At 34.8% G+C, this 22,853-nt stretch overlaps 1 protein-coding gene and 1 pseudogene across 3 annotated transcripts in view; one reads left to right on the forward strand and one right to left on the reverse strand.

The window, feature by feature from the left end:
* The window catches only part of Chm (CHM Rab escort protein), a 158,761-nt gene that overhangs the window by 68,603 nt on the left and 67,305 nt on the right, over positions 1 to 22,853 (reverse strand). For all 3 annotated transcript variants that reach the window (NR_197594.1, NM_017067.2, NM_001433732.1), the window contains 4 exon segments: positions 14,969 to 15,194; positions 16,751 to 16,871; positions 17,422 to 17,538; positions 19,997 to 20,375. Coding sequence is in view for 2 of the 3 variants with exons in the window: in NM_017067.2 (NP_058763.2) it covers positions 14,969 to 15,194; positions 16,751 to 16,871; positions 17,422 to 17,538; positions 19,997 to 20,375 (843 nt within the window). In the remaining variant the exon portion in view is untranslated.
* On the forward strand, positions 17,201 to 17,374 carry LOC120099532 (U2 spliceosomal RNA; annotated as a pseudogene).

Below are 22,853 nucleotides of genomic sequence, written 5' to 3' on the forward strand. Positions count from 1 at the left end.
GTAAGACTCAAATCAGAACAGCTGTCTGGAAGTTTAGAGCAGAACAGCTGCCAAGAGGTCTAGAGCCGAGTTGGAAGGGATACTTTCCAAGCTGCTGTGCTGCCTGCAGGCCCTGCAGTGTACTCCAGGTTGCCAGCTTTTATGAGCTGTTGCCCATGCTGTGGGTAAAGGGGTCTTGGTTATTTTAACTCATATCTGCTCCTATAAGTAACCAGGTAACCATATTCCTGTAAGTGACCTCAGTGAAACTCACTGGTTCACCAAGTCAGACTTCGGTGGTATCTGTGCTTTGGTCTGTTGTGGAATCCCTATCTGGGGTGAGTAGACATGTGTGTTGTGTCTCCATAATAAGTTGTGTCTCACAACATTACCAACCAGAGTTCTAACTGTAATGATATATGAGCAAAGCATAAAAATTCAACTATAATAAAAACTGATAGGGCATCCATTTTGTGATAGGAGCGACAGAGACATAAAGACTGAGTTTTAACATACCAAGCATAGCTATCAATAGATTCAAATTATTGGGTTATTACATTATTGATTTTAAGTGCCAGATCCAGGTATATTACCTGAAAAAAGTCTACAATATCTAAATTCATTGCACAGTAGTCACCAAAACATTACCAGGACTGTAAATTTATAGAACTCTGATATAACAAATTCTTCATTCACTTTAGATAATAGAGATATGTTCTTTTCTGTCATTACATTTGAGTCTTAATATATCCAAGGGTAAGAGTTGGAGAGATGGTTCATTCATTAAGAACACTTGCTGTCCTTCTTAAAGACCAGGGTTAAATTCACAGCACCCACATGGCAGTTTACAATTCTCTGTAACTCCAGTTCCAAGAAATCCAATGCCCTCTCCATGGACACCAAAAAACCCACATAGCACAGGTATTCATGCAGGCAGAACAACCATACACATAAGTGGTTTTATTTGTAGGTAAGTCTAGATTACCTTTACCTTTTCCATAATATAAGTGAGACTATTGCAGTATTTTGAATTTAAAGGAAATGTTCAGCAATAACCAATTACAAATAATTTGAAAGACAGTCAGAGCTAAAGTTGGAGACTGTTTTTAGTTTCTTGTTTTACTGGTGTTTTGTTTCATGTTAAATGACAACCTTTAATTTACATTCTAGGGAAATATACATTTTACATACTAGGGAAATATAGGTATTCCAAAGAGATGGTAAAATGTAGCTTTGGATATTTTTTAAAGATTTATACATTAATACTGTGTTACCTTCCAGTTCAATCAAACTAAAATTTCAGTTTCAAACACTTCTTTACTATTTCTCAGAAAGGAGGCAGTTATATTTGATCCTAATGTATAATCCTGGAAGTATTTTAAGATCTGCAATATTAAACCTACCCAATAAAAGGAGAAAATGAGCTTGGGTAGGTTTTCATACCTACTATCAGAATAACCTATTACCTGAATCAGAATTGAAGTGGGCTATTTCTAACAATAGAAGCTTACTGTATTACATAGTTAGCCAATGAAGCGCCAATAAACTCCTAAGAGTTACAATGGAATCCCCCCACAATACACTTAAATATTAGCAAGAGGTTATTCACATTAATTCTTTCCCTGTCAAAATCTGAGGAGTAATATAGGCAAGAATACAAAGCATTCCATTGCGTTATTAACTGCAATGCTCACTGATCTGTGAATAACCTGGAAAAAGAATGAAGATTATTGAGTTACTTTACCAATCTATCCATCCATCACCACAGAACAGGTTTCAGAATGATGGATTATCTCACCACCCTGCAGTTGATCCCACAAAAAATTGTCTCCTCAAGGGAGAAACACACAAACAATCATAACAATGCTTACCCTACATCACTCCTATGACAATTTAAACTAGTAGGTAGGAAGAAAACTGTTCTTAAAATAATATACAACTGATTCAGAAAATTAGGTATATTGCTGCATTTATTTTACCTTCCAGAATTCTAGAGTCTATATTAATTCTTGAATTATAGTTCCTTCACTTTCCAGAAAGTTTTTTTTAAATAATCTATTCCACATTGCTCTTGTGATTTAATGAGAATGATCCTCACTTGAGTGCATCTCAGTAATTTTTATCATTTGCACAGGGAGCAGACTGGCAATCATAAAGATTTTTAAGGTACTCAGATTTTGGAAATAAATAGTTACACATACTATTCAGATAAAATTAGGCATGCAATTTCATGGTATATCAAATTTGTGAAATTTAAGCAAATGATGACAAACTGGATTTAAAGTTATATATGGCAAGGATTTGCCAAATTCTTTGCTCTATTGAGGCTTTTGCTAATTTTTATTTTAAACCAAGATTTGCCTTTTAAATAGTGGCTTTAAGTTGTGGTATCCTGAAAGTCAAATACAAAAGAGTAGGAAAATTATAATCATATATATTCTTTTAGAGTCATAGACTAAGCAGATAGAAAAGAAAATATACCAAAATATCCAATGTGATAATGATAATGAATAGGTTAGAGAAGCCAGGCATTGTAGTCCATGATTCTAATCCTAGCACTTGAAGAGATTCTGGCAGAAGTAGCCATAAGAGTTTGAGGTCACCTTTGGCTACATAGTAAATTTAAAACAAGTCTGGGCTACACAGCAAAACCCATGTTATACAAAAACAAAAGAAATGTGATTCTATTATTTCTTTTCTTTCTTATTTATTTTTTGTGGTGATGGTAATGGAACCCAAAATTGTGAATAAAAAATACCATGCAGCTATAAACAGAGGGTTCTAATTCTAATGGGTTTGTTCTCGGTTTTTAAAAATTTTGCCCTCAAACGGCAACCAACAGATTGGGAAAAGATCTTTACCAATCCTACCAACAGATAGAGGCCTTATATCCAAAATATACAAAGAACTCAAGAAGTTAGACCGCAGGGAGACAAATAACCCTATTAAAAATGGGGTTCAGAGCTAAACAAACAATTCACAGCTGAGGAATGCTGAATGGCTGAGAAACACCTAAAGAAATGTTCAACATCTTTAGTCATAAGGGAAATGCAAATCAAAACAACCCTAAGATTTCACCTCACACTAGTGAGAATGGCTAAGATAAAAAACTCAGGTGACAGCAGATGCTGGCGAGGATGCGGAGAAAGAGGAACACTCCTCCATTGTTGGTGGGATTGCAGACTGGTACAACCATTCTGGAAATCAGTCTGGAGGATCCTCAGAAAATTGGACATTGAACTGCCTGAGGATCCAGCTATACCTCTCTTGGGCATATACCCACAAGATGCCCCAACATATAAAAAAGACACGTGCTCCACTATGTTCACCGCAGCCTTATTTATAATAGCCAGAAGCTGGAAAGAACCCAGATGCCCTTCAACAGAGGAATGGATACAGAAAATGTGGTACATCTACACAATGGAATATTACTCAGCTATCAAAAACAATGACTTTATGAAATTCGTAGGCAAATGGTTGGAACTGGAAAATATCATCCTGAGTGAGGTAACCTAATCACAGAAAAACACACATGGTATGCACTCATTGATAAGTGGCTATTAGCCCAAATGCTTGAATTACCCTAGATGCCTAGAACAAATGAAACTCAAGACGGATGATCAAAATGTGAATGCTTCACTCCTTCTTTAAAAGGGGAACAAGAATACCCTTGGCAGGGAATAGAGAGGCAAAGATTAAAACAGACACAGAAGGAACACCCATTCAGAGCCTGCCCCACATGTGGCCCATACATATACAGCCACCCAATTAGACAAGATGGATGAAGCAAAGAAGTGCAGGCCGACAGGAGCCGGATGTAGATCTCTCCTGAGAGACACAGCCAGAATACAGCAAATACAGAGGCGAATGCCAGCAGCAAACCACTGAACTGAGAATAGGACCCCCGTTGAAGGAATCAGAGAAAGAACTGGAAGAGCTTGAAGGGGCTCGAGACCCCATATGTACAACAATCTCAAGTAACCAGAGCTTCCAGGGACTAAGCCACTACCTAAAGACTATACATGGACTGACCCTGGACTCTGACCTCATGGGTAGCAATGAATATCCTAGTAAGAGCACCAGTGGAAGGGGAAGCCCTGGGTCCTGCTAAGACTGAACCCCCAGTGAACTAGATTGTTGGGGGGAGGGCGGCAATGGGGGGAGGATGGGGAGGGGAACACCCATAAAGAAGGGGAGGGGGAGGGATTAGGGGGATGTTTGCCAGGAAACCGAAAAGGGAATAACACTCGAAATGTAAATAAGAAATACTCAAGTTAATAAAAAAAAAATTGCCCTCAAAATTATGTTTCTTACATATTATGTTTCTTACATAGTAAAGACCATGTTCAGATTTGTAAGTTGGTGTAACACAGGAAAATTATCAAATTATGGTGTGTATATTCATAGATTTTCACCATTTAAAATTTAAAGTATGTAGACACAACTTAATGTACATAATCAACTTAGTCTATAGCAAAAATGTAATTCAAAGATGAGAATGGGACTTGTATGTCTTTATGAAGTTAAAGGTTTGTGTTCCTTTTGTACCCCCTGGATTTTTACTTTCTCCCTAAATATGAAGATCTTTTGTTGTCCAATAATCCACTTTTTAATATGTATTTAGAACTTCCTACATATAAAAAATACTAAATGTCCTTCCTAAATTGTTCTATTGATTTACATGCTAACTTATGTTAGACTGCTCTATTCCTTAAAGAAACTTTACTGTAAAGTTCCAAACTGCAGAATCGAAACAGTACAACAGTACAAAATGATTTTAAGACTGAACTGAGGGGTTGGGGATTTAGCTCAGTGGTAGAGCGCTTGCCTAGGAAGCGCAAGGCCCTGGGTTCGGTCCCCAGCTCTGAAAAAAAAAAAAAAAAAAAAAAAGAACCAAAAAAAAAAAGACTGAACTGAAACTTTTAGTCACTCTTTCAGCATGTAATTAGTGCAGGGGCCCTTAGTCAGAGTGCTCATTTTGTTGTGTTATTGTGTTACTCAAAAGATATAATACAGTCTAAATTGGATGGATATGCCTAAATGGAACATCCAAAAATGTCTTGAGGCTTTTTTAAAAACTGGATTTTGTCTCCTACAAACCAGTAGAGAAAAACAGTAGTGGTATTTAATGGGTAAACAGAAAAGGGTCATACTGACATTAATATATATAATTGTGAACCTGAAAAACTGTCCTATAAAAGACTTTCTGTCTTTACATTTATATACCACAGGAAATTAAACAGGTTCAGACAAGTGATGGGTATTACTTCCAAATCTACCTCATATCTGCTCTGGTATCATTCTATAAAAGCAGCAGCAATGGTCATTAAGAATCATAATAACAATAACAACAATAGGAACAACAGTTAATATTTCTATAACACATGAATATACAATACTATAAGAATTTCGCAGATATTAACCACTGTAATACAATCCATGAGGTAGATATCATTAATATTCTCACAGATATGGAAAAGAGCAAATTACTAGGTATACTAAATAAACAGCAGGGCCATCATTTGATCTCATGAGTCCCTGTCACCCAATTCACTATAATTACTTCTTACTCACATGACCAGGACATTAAGTAGCTATTTGTATCCAACTGGCAAAGCACATTCCAATTACTCCTCCAGTAGTAACACATTCCAAGTTTTCTGTGGCCTGACCCACATCATATATCTTAATAAATCCTGGAAGCACTTGTATCATTCACTCCTTGAGACCTTTTCATTTCATGATCTCTTAATGAATATTAAATAATGAAAATTCATATCAGTGGCTCAATTCTTTTAAGTCATAGCTCCTTTGAAAATCTGATGAAACTATGGACTCCTTTTATAAGAAAACACATGTATAATACTTCATCTATACAAATTCCAAGGATTAATGTACTGTAGATTAAGAAGTTCTGATATATCTCCTTTTCATAAAAAGTTATTGTAACTATTGTCTAGTCAATGAGCCACAAAGAATGCATTAGAAAATCTGTATTCTAGCCCTATATTCTTTCACTTGAATTGTCCTCATTTGTAAAATCAGACAACCAATCAAAACAATTTCTATGAACAGTTCTCCCAGGTCTATTTTTCCAGAATTATAGTTTGATTTTGTTGGATGAAAAGAGATTAAGGGGATTCTGGTTAGAAGGAAAAAAAAATCTAAGGCTTATTTGTCACTGGCAATAACAATGAGGCAGACATTGAAAACCCTTATTTCATCCTTTCTGATTTCTTACACAATTGCAATATATGTTCAGTTTCTCAAAAATTTAATCTCTGGTCATTTAAGACTTTCCCCTGATTTTCAGATAGAGTCATTCAAATTAACAAGCAGCTATTATGATTCTAAAAATTACCTAGAAGAAAAAAGAAGTCCTGGCTATTAGAGAATGACATGAGTAGATTACATTGACCCAAAAAGTGTTTCAAACCATGATTTGTCCAAAAGAACTACAAAACATTAAGCAAAATGTATTGATCTACTGACTAAAGAAGGCTTTAAAAGATAAAAAAAGAGACAGCAACAGCAAATATCTCACACTCTATTAAAACACGAAACCAAGAGTTACCATCCAATCACAGCAGCATCTGTGTGCCCCATTTGGGGATGAGTTCTGACATTACTAATTGAATGCACTCAATAGAAAAGTCCCTTTCCCTTCTGTCCCTCCAATAATCTCAAGTGAGGTTGTTAAATATTCACATATACATTCACATGATTTTTACATTTGAGTCTCATGGTCTGTTTTAAAAATCATTAATTCAGAGATCAGCTTCAGGTCTACAGTTTTCCTGTAACAACAGGTGACATATTATATTGAAATTATTTGATTATTCACATATAACAACATGCAGGGAAATGCTGAGTCTGAACAGTCAAAAAAAAGGTTTGCTGGTGATAATTTATACAAGTGTGTACACACACACATACACATGTATACATTTATGCATATGTGCTAAAACTGACACATTCCTGTTGCTCATCTTTAAATAGTTTTTCACATCAGAAGGAGTAAATTACTGGATAAACTAACAGCTAATTATCCTCTTATTTCCATTTTCCCCTCAAACAAAACTATCTGGACAAGTTATGAAAACTGAAAACTGCTGATGCTGGTGAGAGGGCTAAACAGGTAAATCATTTGCTGCCAAGCATGATACAACAGGAATCTGATTCCTAAAACCTCATGGTGGAAAGAATAGATCCCTCTGTTTTTCTTTGACATGGACCTGCATGCAGTGGGACTTGAATGACACATGCACATATACATAAAATGAATTAAGGAATGAATAAATGCAAGTTTTAAAAAAATCAAAATTTGTTTCCATTCTGCTGCTCTATTTCCCATATTATGGATGACAAGACAGAGTTTATAAAATCCACTCTGAACTAAAAAGTAGTTCCAAAACTTAGTATATTACCAACTACACAGATGGCAATAATAAATTCCTAAAGTTAGAAGGAGAAAAAGAACTTCTGTTGAGAAAATAACCTGTTTAAAAATCTACATATTACACACACACATTCTGTCCATTGTGTCAGAAAAAACATTAAGTAATTCATAGTAAGAAAAACTGTAAGGTTTGCAAGAATAGAAAAATACATAGGTTTCGATGACTTTCTTTCCAATATGGTCCAAGTTATATGCTCTGACATATTAATGCCTACTAGGTAGCACAATAAATAAGCTTCATTTTTGTTGCTAAAAAATCTACCTATTTAAAATGATAAAAGCCTCAAATGGCATTTATTCATGGGAGTTATCTCTAGTAGTTAAAATGTTATACTGCTTACACAGAATTCATTTAGGATGCAAGGATATGACTTACAAATGTCTTTGAATCCTTCCCATAAATATGCATGCACACCATTTAGAACAGTAGCCTTGATGAGAACACGTTGTAACTGCTGTGAGAAATGCTTAAGGGGCTTATATTAAAACAGAATACAGAAGGGTGGCTAGAAATCACAGAACAGGTGACACCTTATTTCGATAACCTGGTGATAAAAAGTGTAGGCTATGATGTATAGATAGTGGTAGTGTTAGTAGTTTAGGATATAAACAGATCAATAGTTATATGAAATTATAGTGCATTATGTAGTAAATCCATTAAAAACGTAGAAAATAGTATCCCCAAGCCAAGTTAATACATTTTTACTGTAATTCATACAGTTCCTTGTATATAAAATAAATTAAGAAGTCAGTTGTGATAATTACCAAAGGACTACTTAGAAGTTTGATATAATACTCCAAGCATTACAGGGCAAGGGTTGTTTGTTGTTTCAAGTAAACATACATTTCACTGTATCATTCCTGGAGAGACTAATTCAAGTTGGAGAAGATCGAGTATAATTTACATAACAAACTTGGAAGTTGAACCACAGGCACAATACTGAATAGAAGACTAAAAAAAAAAAAAGTTCGGACAACATTTTAGCCTTAAGCAATCAGATAATAAAAGGAGGTCAAAGGGATACAAATGGAAAGGAAAAAGTCAAAATATCACTATTTGCAGGTGAGATGATAATATACTTAAGTGACATCAAAAGTTCCACCAGAGAACTACTAAGCCTGAGGAACAACTTTAGCAGAGTGGATCGATATGAAATTATCTCAAACAAATCAGTAGCCTTCCTCTACTCAAAGGATAAACAGGCTGAGAAGGATATTAGAGAAATGACACAATTCAGAATAGTCCCAAATAATAAAAAAATACCTCGGTGTGACTCTAACCAAGCAAGTGAAAGATCTCTATGACAAGACCTTCAAATCCCTGAAGAAAGAAATTGAAGAAGATCTCAGAAGATGGAAAGATCTCCCATGCTCATGGATTGGCAGGATTAATATAGTAAAAAAAAAAATAGCCATTTTGCCCAAAGCAATCTACAGATTCAATGCAATCTCCATCAAAATTTGAACTCAATTCTTCATAGAGTTAGAAAGAGCAATTTTCAAATTCATTTGGAATAACAAAAAACCCAGAAGAGCAGAAACTATCCTCAACAATGAAAGAACTTCTGGGGGAATCACCATCCCTGACCTCAAGCAGTATTACAGAGCAATAGTGATAAAAACTGCATGGTATTGGTACAGAGACAGACAGATAGACCAGTGGAACAGAATTGAAGACCCAGAAATGAACCCACACACCTATGGGCACCTGATTTTTGACAAAGGAGCCAAAACAATCCAATGGAAAAAAGACAGCATTTTCAGCAAATGGTGCTGGTTCAACTGGAGGGCAACATGTAGAAGAATGCAGATCGATCCAATCTTATTGTCCTGTACTTAAGTCTAAGTGGATCAAGAACCTCCCTATCAAACCAGATATACTCAAACTAATAGAAGAAAAAGTGGGAAAGAGCCTCGAACACATGGACACTGGGGAAAATTTCCTGAACAAAACACCAATGGCTTATGCTCTAATATCAAGAATCGACAAATGGGATCTCATAAAACTGCAAAGATTCTGTAAGGCAAAGGACACTGTCATTAGTACAAAACAGCAACCCACAGGTTGGGAAAAGATCCTTACCAATGCTACGTCTGATAGAGGGCTAATATCCAAAATATACAAAGTACTCAAGAAGTCAGACTCCAGTGAGCCAAGAAATAAGCAGCAATAAGCAGTTGGACAAAAAAATAATGTGTTCAAAAGTTTTGTGCCAGTACCACAATGGAGCTATATACTGAGTTCTATACCTAAGAGAAGGTCATGGAAAGGAAATAGTAACACCTCAATTGTGTAGTGCCTTGGCCAAACCAAGTAATTGCAGCAATATAAAGTATCTAAAGTTCTGAGTGCTCGGATCAAAGGAAGCCCTGCGAAAGGAAATAAGACACTAAAATGAATCTGCAGAACTAACACGTGGCACTAATCAACCATGTGAGAGTTACATATTAGAGCAAACAGAATAAAAATGCAAAATGCCTTCTTTCAGCCTCTGTGGGGGATTCTGTAGACATGGCATGCACACGCGCCAACACATACACACACACACACACACACACACACACACACACACACACACACGAGCACTCATAACTTAAAAAGGCAATAAATTTTTATAAGACATATTTAATACAGTAAAAATGTAGGACATCAAATACACTGTTAAAAAATACTTCAAAGACATACAACTTACATAGAAATCACAAAATAGGTTGACTTCAAAATATCAAGAGCAAAAATGAGTTATAAATAACAGAATTCACATTAAAAATACTGATAGGAACTGACAACCTAGGATTGTCTCCATAATTGAATTCCACTTAATCAAAGCATAAAAGAAAGCCAATGGCTATGGTTCTTCTCGGATGTAGCCAGTCTAGGAGGGAAAAGTGTAAAGGAGGAAGGAGAGGGCCAGGCTGCAGCTAACCAGGCTCCTGCTAGCTCAGCAAAAGCACTCACCACAGGCATGAGCGTGCTAAGAGAGCCCCAAGCACACTCCACAACACTGCAAGGTAAAAGGCACAGAAAGATGAGGCAGCCAAATACATACTCGAAACTTGGCATGAATATTCAACCAGACACAAGTAGATTTTGAAGAAAAAAATTATAGAAAGCAAAAAATCCAGATAATTAAAATATTAATCTTCTTAGAAAATACTGACAAATTTCTGTGATTTTAATAATGTCAGAATGAAAATCAAGTATTTTTTTTATAAAATTACATGGAAAAATTGATAAAACTAATAGTATAATGGAGATTTTCAAACGTATCTGCTAATATAAGTAGATCAACAGGAATAAATTTCAATAAAGTTTAAAAACTATAATTTCAGGTTAATTTATTAGACTCTAAAAATTCTTAAAGGACTCTATACCTTTTATCTGCATAAATTTTTTGAGCAGTTATAGAGAAATAAAAACATGATATACTAGGTCCTAAAAGCTTAAAGCATCAAAACTCCCAAAATATTTTTATCCTCATAATGCAATTTAATACTAAAAGAATTGTCCCAATTAGTCTGGAGTCCCTCATAATAACTGATTATTCAATAAAGAAACCTTAATAGAAATAAAAACTTAGAATTTCTAATAAAAGTAATATATAACAACCAGTAAGATACAAAATAACTCATAGATATAAAATGCCTAAAATATTTTCATAATTTAACTGTTTTTAGTAAATAAAAAGATAAACTGAGCATAGTAGAACATGCCTATGTAATCTGAGTATTTCAGAGGCTGAAGCGGGAGAATGCTGAGTTTGAGGCCAGCCTGAGCTACATAATGAGATGTTTTTCATACACAGGAAGAGACTAATAGAGTTGACTTTTCAATACATAAAACTTACACATAATATTATATTTTATCATTTTCTATGATAAAATAATCATAATTGTACATTATTGACTTTTAAAAACTGCAGTATTATGAGAAGTTACTATTACTGAAAAATTTACATACTCAAGACACAGTAACTATACATGGTACCATTCACGATGGAGAGAAATATAAACAATACGAAGGTAAATGTAGTCCACACTGTGTCACTGAATTTCACAGCTATCTCATATGTTACATTCAGTAAGTTCAAGTATTATACATGTCCACTTAAAATTCTGAGTGGTATCAATCGTCATGAGAGAAGTTTCTCTCTCTAAGAAATTCAATGTCTCAGTAAAAGTGATCTTTTCTTACATAACTTTTTTTGTCACAAACTATACTTGCAAAATATGCAGAAATCAAAAATGTTCTGTGGTAAGGTTTCAAATTGAAGTCATACACAGGCTACCAGAATTCAGACTGTGGAGGTTAGTAAATCTGATTTTGAAGATGGATCAGTACATCTAACTGTTCCATCATTGAAGTTTTAATAACTGGGAAAAGCAAGTAAGAATACAAAAGAGTTAAATTGTCTCACAAAAGCAAAATCAAAGACAGTTTAGAGCAGAAATGAATAAACTTTACAAAGCTTTAACAGAGACAACTCAAACGCCAAACTTAACTTAGAAAGCTGATTCAGTTAAAGGTCACAAGGAAGTGAACATCGAAACTTTGACTTAAACAGCAGCATTTTATCCCCAAACTCCATATTCTACACTACCTGTCAAAAGACTAAGCAGAAAAGCTTCCTGAATTTTAATGATCTTTTTGTAGTACAAAATTGCAAACAAAACACTTAAAATTTTAACTATGATCAATAATCAGAATACACTTAAAAATTATATAAATCAACAAGAAAAGGGCAACACACTGGATATGATGCCTTTGGTCCTAGTGCTTCGGAAGCAGAAGCAGGATGATCTTGGGGAGTTCAAGGCCAACCTGGCTACAAAGTGAGTTCCAGGACAGTGAGGGCTCTTAAACAGAGAAACTCTGTCTCAAAAAAATAAAATTAAAAAAAAAAAAATCGGGCTCAGAGGTTAAGGACTCTGGCTCCTCTTCCAAAGATCCCGAGTTCAATTCCCAGCAACCACATGGTGGCTCATAATCACCTATTGTGAGATCTGGTGCCCTCCTCTGGTGTGCAGTCATACATGCAAGCGTAAGTCTGTATACATAACAAATTAATAAATCTTTAAAGGGGAAAAACATAAACAAAAAAACCAATGAATGAATTAATGGAACAAAAGAATGAAAAGAAAAAAGAAAAGAATGAGGCAATAACAAAGAAGACAAATGGCCAAAAGATAAACAAGTATTCCTCAGAATAGAAACCATGAATAGCAATAAACATAAGAGGCTCAACCTCACAAGAAATTAGGGCAACTCAAAATCAAGATAGGAGTGCATTGAAATTTTGTGACTAAAGACTAGCAAAATTGTTTAAATGTTAAAGAATTTATAAAGCTAACAAATTTCTACACACTGTTCCTAAAGTATATATAATACAATTATCAAAATGAGTAATATTATGCTTGTAAAATGTAAAACACATATTCTATGGTTAAAAAATAATAAGGGATTAGCTTATTTATTTAGGTCAGTGGTAGAGCACTTGCCTAGCAAGCGCAAGGCCCTGGGTTCGGTCCTCAGCTCCAAAAAAAATAACAATAATAATAATAATAATAATAATAATAATAATAATTCATTCAAGGCTGGAGAGATGACTCACTGGTTAAGAGCACTGGCTATAGTAGAGGACTCATGTTTGATTCTCAGCTACCACAGGACAGTTCCCAACCATCTGTAACTCCAGTTCCAGTGAATCCTACACCCTTATATGGCTTCCAAGGACATCTGGCACACATAAGATACACACACACACACACACACATATATATATATATATATATATATATATATATATATATATATACAGGCAAAACACTCATATACACGAAATTAGAAAAAATTCATTCTTAGAAAATCCTTGTATCTATTTACATGAGAGAGCGAGTGTGTGTGTGTGTGTGTGTGTGTGTGTGTGTGTGAGAGAGAGAGAGAGAGAGAGAGAGAGAGCGCGAACGTGCATGTGCGCATCCACGGGTATACTGCTCTATTACATTTTACATTATTTCCTTGCAACTGGATATAGTGGTTTGAATGAAAATCATTCTTGTAAGCTCAAAAGTTGTGTTGGCCTTGTTTGGAGAGGTTTAGCAGGTGTAGCCTTGCCGGGGAAGGTATTACTGCAAGTGAACTTTGAGGGTTCAGTCTCAGCACACATCAAGTTCACTCTGCCTCCTGGTTACAAATCAAGATGGAAAATGAGATTCTTGTCCATGCCACCATAATTGTCGCTTGCTGCTATAGCCCTGCACTATGACTGGGCTCCTATCTCTGGAAATGTAAGCCCACATAAACCTTTCCTTCCACAAGTTGCCTTAGTTATCCTGTTTTATCATTGCAGTAGAAAAATTAAAACAGGGTCTCTCATTCAACCTGGAGCTACGTTTGTGGTAGCAAGCCACAAAGATCCTCTATTCTCAGACTTCTTCCCCAAAAGAAGGTAGAGGGTTACAGGCACATACAAAACTATGCTTGACTTTTTATGTGGGTCCTGAGGATATGAACTCAGATCATCTCTACGTACACATCTCTCTAAGCCGCTAAAGAAAGCCTTGAACACATATATCATATCAAAAGACAAACTGTGCCAGCTAATCCTATGTCAACTTGACACACAGACTAGAGTTATCTGAAAGGAAGGAACTTCAGTTGAGAAAACGCCCTTATAAGATTCAGCTGCATGGCATTGTCTTAATTAGTGATTGATAGGTGAAGGTCCAGCCCATGGTGAGTAGTGCTATCCCCTAGCTGGAGGTCATAGGTTCTACAAGAAAGCAGGCTGAGCAAGTCATAGGGAACAAGCCAGTAAGCAGCACCCTCCTCTGTGGCCTCTACATCAGCTCCTGCCTCCAGGTTCTTGAGTTCCTGTCTAGACTTCCTTTGGTGATCAAAAGCAATGTGGAAGTGAAGGGTGAACAAACCCTTCCCTTCCCACTTTGCTTGGGTAATGGTGTTTCATCACAGTAATAGAAACCCTAACTAAACACATACAAAAAGATGTTAATAGAAAACATCAGCAAATTTAGCTCATGGTAAATTCACAAGCAACTATGACAAAACAATAAAAATTTTGTACGTGTGTGTATACTCTATATATAAATATAGTGTGTCATATGTCATACATCATGTATATATGAAGACATATGTACATGATATTATATATACACACACATATATATGTATATATGTATATGTGTATATACCTATATACTTTATCAGGTTCCAAATCAGGCCAAATTGAATATACTGTTTACATTGAGATATAAACATTAAATCACTTATAATTAATAAAATGAATTATGTTTGCATATACTAACTCTTCACAATTTATTTTAAGACAGGAGCATCAATAACTCAGCCTAGCCTCCACATACTATGTAGCCAAGAGTAGCTTTAAACTCCTGACCCTCCTGCTTTCACACCCATGTGCTAGGATTACAGGGATGCATTACCCAGCTCACTTTTGTCTAATTTTCATGTTATCCATACAACTCTTTTGGAAGATATAAATCAAAACATACCTGCAAAAACACTGTGGAAGTTCTCCTTGGCCATATAAAGGAAACAGAAATGGAGTGTTGCCATATCGCCCAAGACACTGAAGAAACTTTTTAGTAGCTTTGAGACCATCTACAGTACAGCTTGTTGTCTCTGATGTCATTGCAATTGAGTGCAGGACAAAATATTGTAGGTTAGGGGTTAATTTTTGAGTTTTTAAATATTCAGAAAATGTAGTTCCCTCATATGCTATGAAAAGAAAGGTGAAAATTTATCAATTAAAATCAGATTTAATATCTATTTAAAACCACCCCATATTAATATAGCTAGGCCTGTTAAAGATATCAAACAAGTATTCTTCATTACTACACTTTGGAAATGAACTATTTATTGGTCTTAAGAACAAAATATGGAATAACCTCCCTATCCTAAATGAATTGATAATATAGTATTTGAATCATTGAACAATGAATTTTTATTTAGTAATTTATTGATGTGAAAATCCAGAGAGTAAATAACTCAATGGATTGCTGTGGATGGAAATAACTTCAATTTATTAGCTTTTAAACTATATAATAACGTCAACATTTACATCTAAAAATATTAAAGAAGATAAAATGGAATGAACTGATAAAATGCATTAATAAAAATGTCACTTTGTTACATTTTGCATGATACTATTGTTAAAATATACTTCTCAATCAAACCTCAAATAAAAACTTTAACTAAATAATGAAACTAATATCTCTGTGGCTGCTGGAATCCAACATACAGACAATCACAGATCAAATAATAAGGAACACCTATAAAATTAATGAATCCTTTCTGTTAGTAAGAGAATACAAGTAAATGTGCAACTAGTGTGAGGGGGTCAATCCTGGGATAGAAGAAGCTAGGTCTTTATGGAAAGAATCTAAGACAATTAAAATGACAGAAATTAACTAATTGAGAGGCTCTAAGTAGAGGCGCTGGCAAGAACAACCTGGTATTTATTGCCTTATAAGGCTTTAATAGCAAGAATTAGGCTTTCAGAATTCCATCAAAATAAATCATGATGTAATTCTCAAGGTAATCAAAAACATATTTTAGGTTTGCACAATATATCCATCCCAATGTACTTAAAAAATAGATGACATTAAAATAATGAAATCAACTTTGAATAAGCTAAAATAACTGGCCTTAAAATACAGAAAGAGGATTAAACCTTAGCGTCCATAGATCTGGAGGTTCCCCTATATATGATATAGCACTTATGTCAATCAAATGAATAGCTCAATCTCCCAAGAAAAATGGCATCTACCACATTATTACTAATTACTATATTATTATTATTATTATTATTATTATTATTATTTGTAGTAGTACCAACAACAACAAATTAAAGGAGAAATAAGAAAAAAGGTATGTCATATATTAAGAATCAAGTAATATACTATATATCATGAGCCAAGTTTTACATTCAATTCCTAGTGCCATACACATGATTAAATAGTCAGTTAACAGTATTTAATTTTAAAAATTTAAAAGGGGGAGCTAGCATGACATACTTGCAAAGTTGAAAGTATTTGTTCTATAGCTACTAGCTGCATATATGTACTAAGCACTTGAAATATGTCTAGCATGACTGAAGAACAAACTATTTACTATTTCATTTGAATGAAATCACATAGTAGCCTGTTGCTATAGCTTACTAGGTCTAGCAGATAGAATACATTTTAGACTAGTCAGTTGTTTCCCAAATTGAGGAACATATTAAAATTAAAATCTCTAATCATCAGAAAATGCAAGTTAATGGAAAGCAATACCTCTGTACTCGTCAGGATGTTCTTCATATTCTACACAAAACGTAAGAAATTTCATAAGCATTCGCTTTTCTACCATAGTAAGTTGTTTGCTATTGAAGACATCTGCTCTGGAACATGGAACCTGAAAGGCATTTGAAAGTAAAGGTTTCAAAGAACTTCCTATTGACACAAGTATTCCAGGATTCCGCTTTTTAGTCCTTTCCTCTTTACAAGGTTATCATTTCCATTCCATTCTCACTGCTCCATGTCACCTTTCATCACTTCTAATAGCATCTCTATTAACTACAGAGATAATTAACTTGAGAGCCCTGTTACTTCATTCTGCCAAGTTGTTCTTCATGCCTTTAAAAGGCCAATAGCACATCACCCCTAATAGCAAACAAATGACAATTCAAATATAGAAGTGCTGACTGAAACTAGCATTTCATCAACATTAAAAGCAACCTAGGGATCGCTTCTCGGCCTTTTGGCTAAGATCAAGTGTAAAAGCAACCTAGGGAATAAATGTTCAAAAATAAAACGGAAATTTTAATGGAGCCAATTTTGTATTTACATTTATAAACCACCACGCAAAGTTGAAATGTACGGCCTTACTAGGAAAATAATAAGCAGTGCTTATCCTTCCAAAATGAGTATAGTAACTTGGTTCAGATAGTTGAGCAGCACAGTACCTGTTCCACAGTTCCTTCTCGAAATGCAAGAATCCTCGTAATATTTTTAAACTCTGCATATCGACTAACATTTGATTTGATTAGAAGATCAATTAGTAATCCCCGAGAATACAGAAGCTGTAAACAGAAAGTATTTAAGAGGATATTATCAAAGGCATGACAAACAAAAATAGCAACTACCATGCACATGCACATACACGAATGCACATGCACATACACGAATGCACACACACACACACACACACACACACACACACACACACACACACACACCCCTGTTAGAATTTAAGTTACATATACATTTAAAAATCTACAAATATTATACAATTCATTAAATGTCACAATTTATTATCAAATGTCAAACCAAAAATTTTTTTATTCTAATAGGTTTCTTTGAAACTCGTTTTGGCAATGAAACCAGATCTAAACTCCTAACAGTTTTTCTACTCTTGCCTAGACATAGGAACATTTATGGATTTCATTAAAGAAATGTTAATGTATTTAGTTATGTAGTCTCCTCTCAGCTCTGGTAAGAATGTTACACTGCACAGAGCACATTAACGATTCCCTTCTATATCCTTCTAAAATATCCTTGTTATCTGAAAGATACAATACCCAGGACTTAAATGTCTAAGGTTGATATAAGATTTTGAATTGGAAACAGAGACAGTTGGTTATAAGAAGAGATGAGTAGAGTTGACCACCCCATGCCAACAATACAGACAAACCAAAAATCAAATAAAATAACCACACATGGATTTGTGATACACTGCCATAACAGAATAAAATTCTAAGCTCTCATAATCTGTTTATATGACATATGACATTCTCAAGAAGTGAACAATTTTATTATTGATAAATATGTGGAGAACTGATTTAATCTTTCAGCATATTTCAAAACTAATAGCAGAGAGGAAAATAATAAAAATATAAACACTATTATTTAGGATGTTTGAAATTTAACCATATGGATAAATATTATACATTTTGCTATTTCCTAGGAAAAATATAATTTATAACTTAGTATACTAAAAATAGAAAAGCTATACTATAATAACTAGAGAAAATTAAAATGTTTGACTATAAAAAATATAGCATCCCATTTTTTTCTTAATTATAAGTTTGAGCACACAAGATGATCTGTACGTCAGTAGAAATTATGTGCAATTTTATAACCTATCAGATTATTTCACTATTGGGTCAACCAGAGTTAACACTTTTCTAGAAACTTTAAACACCCTGATTAAAGAAGTATGCCGTGTTATTTGATTACCTCATTCCTAACACAATATACAACTATGCAACCTACTTTTTATATTTATAAGTCTTAACTCTATAAAATAAAGTGGTATTTTATTTATTTAAAATGTATTCATTTCTGATTTAATACTCTACCAACAGACAATTTTATAAATATAAATATATTTATACCCAAAATTCTTTCTTATAAAGTCAAATAAACCTTAAAGCAAGTGGGTTTCAGTTATCATTAAAGAGGAAAAACACACTTTAATTAAAAATACCTTGGGCTTAAGTTTTTAAAGTGTGGAAATAAAACATGTACCATATTTAATCATAAGCCTTTTTTTCAATGTTACCTAAGTGATCTACCATAGTAATTTCCCATGATGAGAATTGAAACACATCTGTAATTACATTAAAGTAGTAAGAAGCTGTTTTAAACATTATTTTGTCTCTGTGGCTTACTGACTCCATAGCTGAGGCATATAAGCTTACTTAAATTAGAACAAAAAAACTTTCATGTTGATTTTTCTCTAGTATTCTGGACAGTATAATTTGTGAAGGAAAATATTCATATTTTCACATACTAAATTGAAAGAAAATAGGGAACCACACATACCAGATTTCATCACATCTTTTATCACATCTTTTAAGGCAACGTCTAATTTGATATTTTATTATTGTTTTGAACAAAAATAGCCTTGTTCCTTATGAATCTAATACAATTTTGAAGCTTCCCATGGTCCATCATCAGAAATTATAATGAGCTAATGTTAAGAGTTAGTTATGGAAACAGCAGCAAATCAAAAAAATTCTTCTCATCCTCTACCATCAATAAGAAGGTATACTCCAATGTCCTCAAACCTGACCATAAGATTTTCAAAAGTGCATTGGTTTATTTAGAATATTTATACAGGTTAAATTTTATAAGGGCTATGGTATGTTTACATAAAATTTATTGCAAAGAACATGAAATTTGAACACAATATTGAACACAAATAGAATTTTCTTCTAATGGATGGTGTCCATGCATTAGAATACTAGAATGAATTACCTGCCCTAAGACAATAGCATTGTTCATATACAAAAAATTTTAGTAGAGTTTAAAAGCACATTAAATATATGAATACTAACACCTTTATTTAACTTATACTTTAAAAAAGTATGTTGTAATCAAATTATAAAATTTTGTTTACTATCATTATAGAAAGCAAATACTCTACAATTCCAAAACTAAAATGAAAAAAAAGTACACTTAGAGGTCCAGATGCTTTTTTCAATCAATTAAAAATTATGATTGTTCTATGTTAAGATGCATAAAATTGGTACTTACTTTTGAAACTAAATCAATGTTAAATCTTCTGCCTTCTTTAATAATCTGTGAGTAAGTGATTCTGTTTTTCTTTGGTGTCTCTGTGTTGTCTTGGACTTTAGGCACATTTTCACTTGGTTCTTCTGTTGAACTTTTAGCATCACTATTTTCTTTCTTTCCTGTGGCTTCAGCATCATTGACTTCTGGTGAACTCTCTGGACCAGGGCACTGGCTTTGTTCTGCAGGTATTTCACAGCTCCCCATGCTTAATGGCTCCACTGCAGTAGGAAGGCAAGAAGTTTCTGCAGCCTCGGCAGCCTCTGCGGACTGTGCAGATGTCACAGAAGCATGATTTTTCTGCAGTGCACCAGCTTCTTCAACATCTTTGTGCAAATCCTGACTAATAAGAAATTATAATAATTAATATCATGCTTCCAATAGTTCTATCATACTGTTACAATTTACTTACTGTTTGAAAATTTTCATAGCAAGTTTTATTCCTGGTATCCTTAATGTCTTAAGTTCAGGGTATGTATTGTTTCACGTGACCCATACATTAAACCACCATCTGTTAAAGTTTCAATGCAACATGAAACATTAAGATATGAAATCCATAAAATATTTTAATATTAAAGAGGTCATAAACATGAATTTTTTGAGAATTAACAGCAGACAGTGGAATCATTTTTAAAAGCGAACCAACACAGTGTAATCTTCAAAATGAGCAAGTAGAGCTGTAAACCCCAACGCCATTGCTGATTAACTCTCGGAATGTACTCTCTAGCCCCACAACATCCAGAGAGAATAGGATCTACTATCACATTTGCTCTAAAACTAAACTGACACACTGCAGGAGAGCCCAGCATTGTACCTGGGGCAGAGCAAATGCTCAGTAGTGGTAATTATCAAAGAGGAGTAACGTAAAGCTCTTTGGGCCTGATAGTATGACAGAGTACCGTGAGTCCAATGGGGGAAAACCTAACAAGAAAAAATTCAGTTTTCCTATTATTCTCTGGTACCTACCAGGATCTTTTCACACTATTTCCTATTTACCCTTGATATTTATTCCTACACCGAAAGCTTCATTTCGAAAGTTATTACCATAGTAAGCATTTTTAGTCTAATGTTATCTTGAAGTAATGGGCTCACATTTTGCTTGCCTATTTTGTACATTTCTCTGCCACTATGTTCACTCTTCTCACTGAGATGCCTTCTTGTTCAAGACCTGGTCCCAATGCCTTCTCTTGATATGTCTGTTAAGTAACATATGCTAACTGGTGTTAAAAATCTAACAGTAGCTCTTCCACTATCAAACCTAAATCCTACCTCCCCCCCACCCCCTGCAAAAATAGAACATTATAAACGGGAGAGACCTCATGAAACTAAAAAGCATCCATAAAGCTAAGGACCTTCATTAAGAAAAAGGTGGCGGCCTACACGATAGGAAAAGAATTTTTTACCAATGCCATATCCAATAAAGGACTGATATCCAAAATATATAATGATTCAAGGCTAGATGTTCAAACAATCCAATTAAAAATGGAGAACAGCTCGAAACAGATTCTTTTTTTTCCATCTTTATTACATTGGGTATTTCTTATTTACATTTCGATTGTTATTCCCTTTCCCGGTTTCCAGGCCAACATCCCAGTAACCCCCCTCCTTCTCTATGGGTATTCCCTTCCCCACCCACCCCCCCATTACTGCCCTCCCCCCAACAATCACATCCACTGGGGTTCAGCCTTGGCAGGACTAAGGGTTCCCCTTCCACTGATGCTCTTACTAGGCTATTCATTGCTACCTATGAGGTTGGAGCCCAGGGTCAGTCCATGTATAGTCTTTGGGTAGTGGCTTAGTCCCTGGAAGCTCTGGTTGCTTGGCATTGTTGTTCATATGGGGTCTCGAGCCCCTTCAAGCTCTTCCAGTCCTTTCTCTGATTCCTTCAACGGGGGTCCCATTCTCAGTTCAGTGGTTTACTGCTGGCATTCGCTTAGGTATTTGCAGTATTCTGGCTGTGTCTCTCAGGAGAGATCTACATCCAGTTCCTGTCAGCCTGCACTTCTTTGCTTCATCCATCTTATCTAGTTTGGTGGCTGTATATGTATGGGCCACATGTAGGGCAGGCTCTGAATGGGTGTTCCTTCTGCCTCTGTTCTAACCTTTGCTTCCCCATTCCCTCCCAAGGGTATTCTTGCGAAACGGATTCTTAATAGAGGAATTTGCAATTGGCTGAGAAATGCTTAAATGTTCTACATCCTTAGAAATCAGGAAAGTGGAAATCAAAACTATGCTAAGATTGATCTTACACTTGCTAAAATGCCTGATGTCAGTAACATAAGTGACAGCTCATGTTGGCAAAGATGTGGAGCAAGGGAAACTCTCGTCCATTGCTGGTGGGACTACAAACTTTATAGTCACTATGGACATTAGTATGGTGGTTCTTCAGAAAATTGAGACTCAATCTACCTCAAAGTCAAGCTATACCACCCATGGATATATGTCCAAGGGCACTCCATACTACCACAAGGATACTAGCTCAACCATGTTCATTATGGCTTTATTCATAATAGTCAGAAACTGCAACAACCTAAATGCCCATCAACAGAAGAATAGGTAAACAAAATGTGGGACATTTACACAATGGAGTATCACTCAGCTGCTAAAAATGACATCATGAAATTTGCAAAGGGATGAAACTTAAAAAAATCATTCTGCGTTAGATAACTCAGACCCAGAAAGAAAACAGTGAATATATTCACTTATAAGATGATATTAGCCATTAAGTAAATGATAAGTTCTCTGCAGAATCTGAGAGGCCATATAAAGAGAAGAGCTGTAGTGGGGATGCACGATGCATGGATCTTTCAGGGAAGGAGAA

The sequence above is a fragment of the Rattus norvegicus genome, chromosome X (assembly GCF_021556685.1).
Source record: "Rattus norvegicus strain SHRSP/BbbUtx chromosome X, alternate assembly SHRSP_T2T, whole genome shotgun sequence".
In the NCBI taxonomy this organism is placed as follows: Eukaryota; Metazoa; Chordata; class Mammalia; order Rodentia; family Muridae; genus Rattus; species Rattus norvegicus.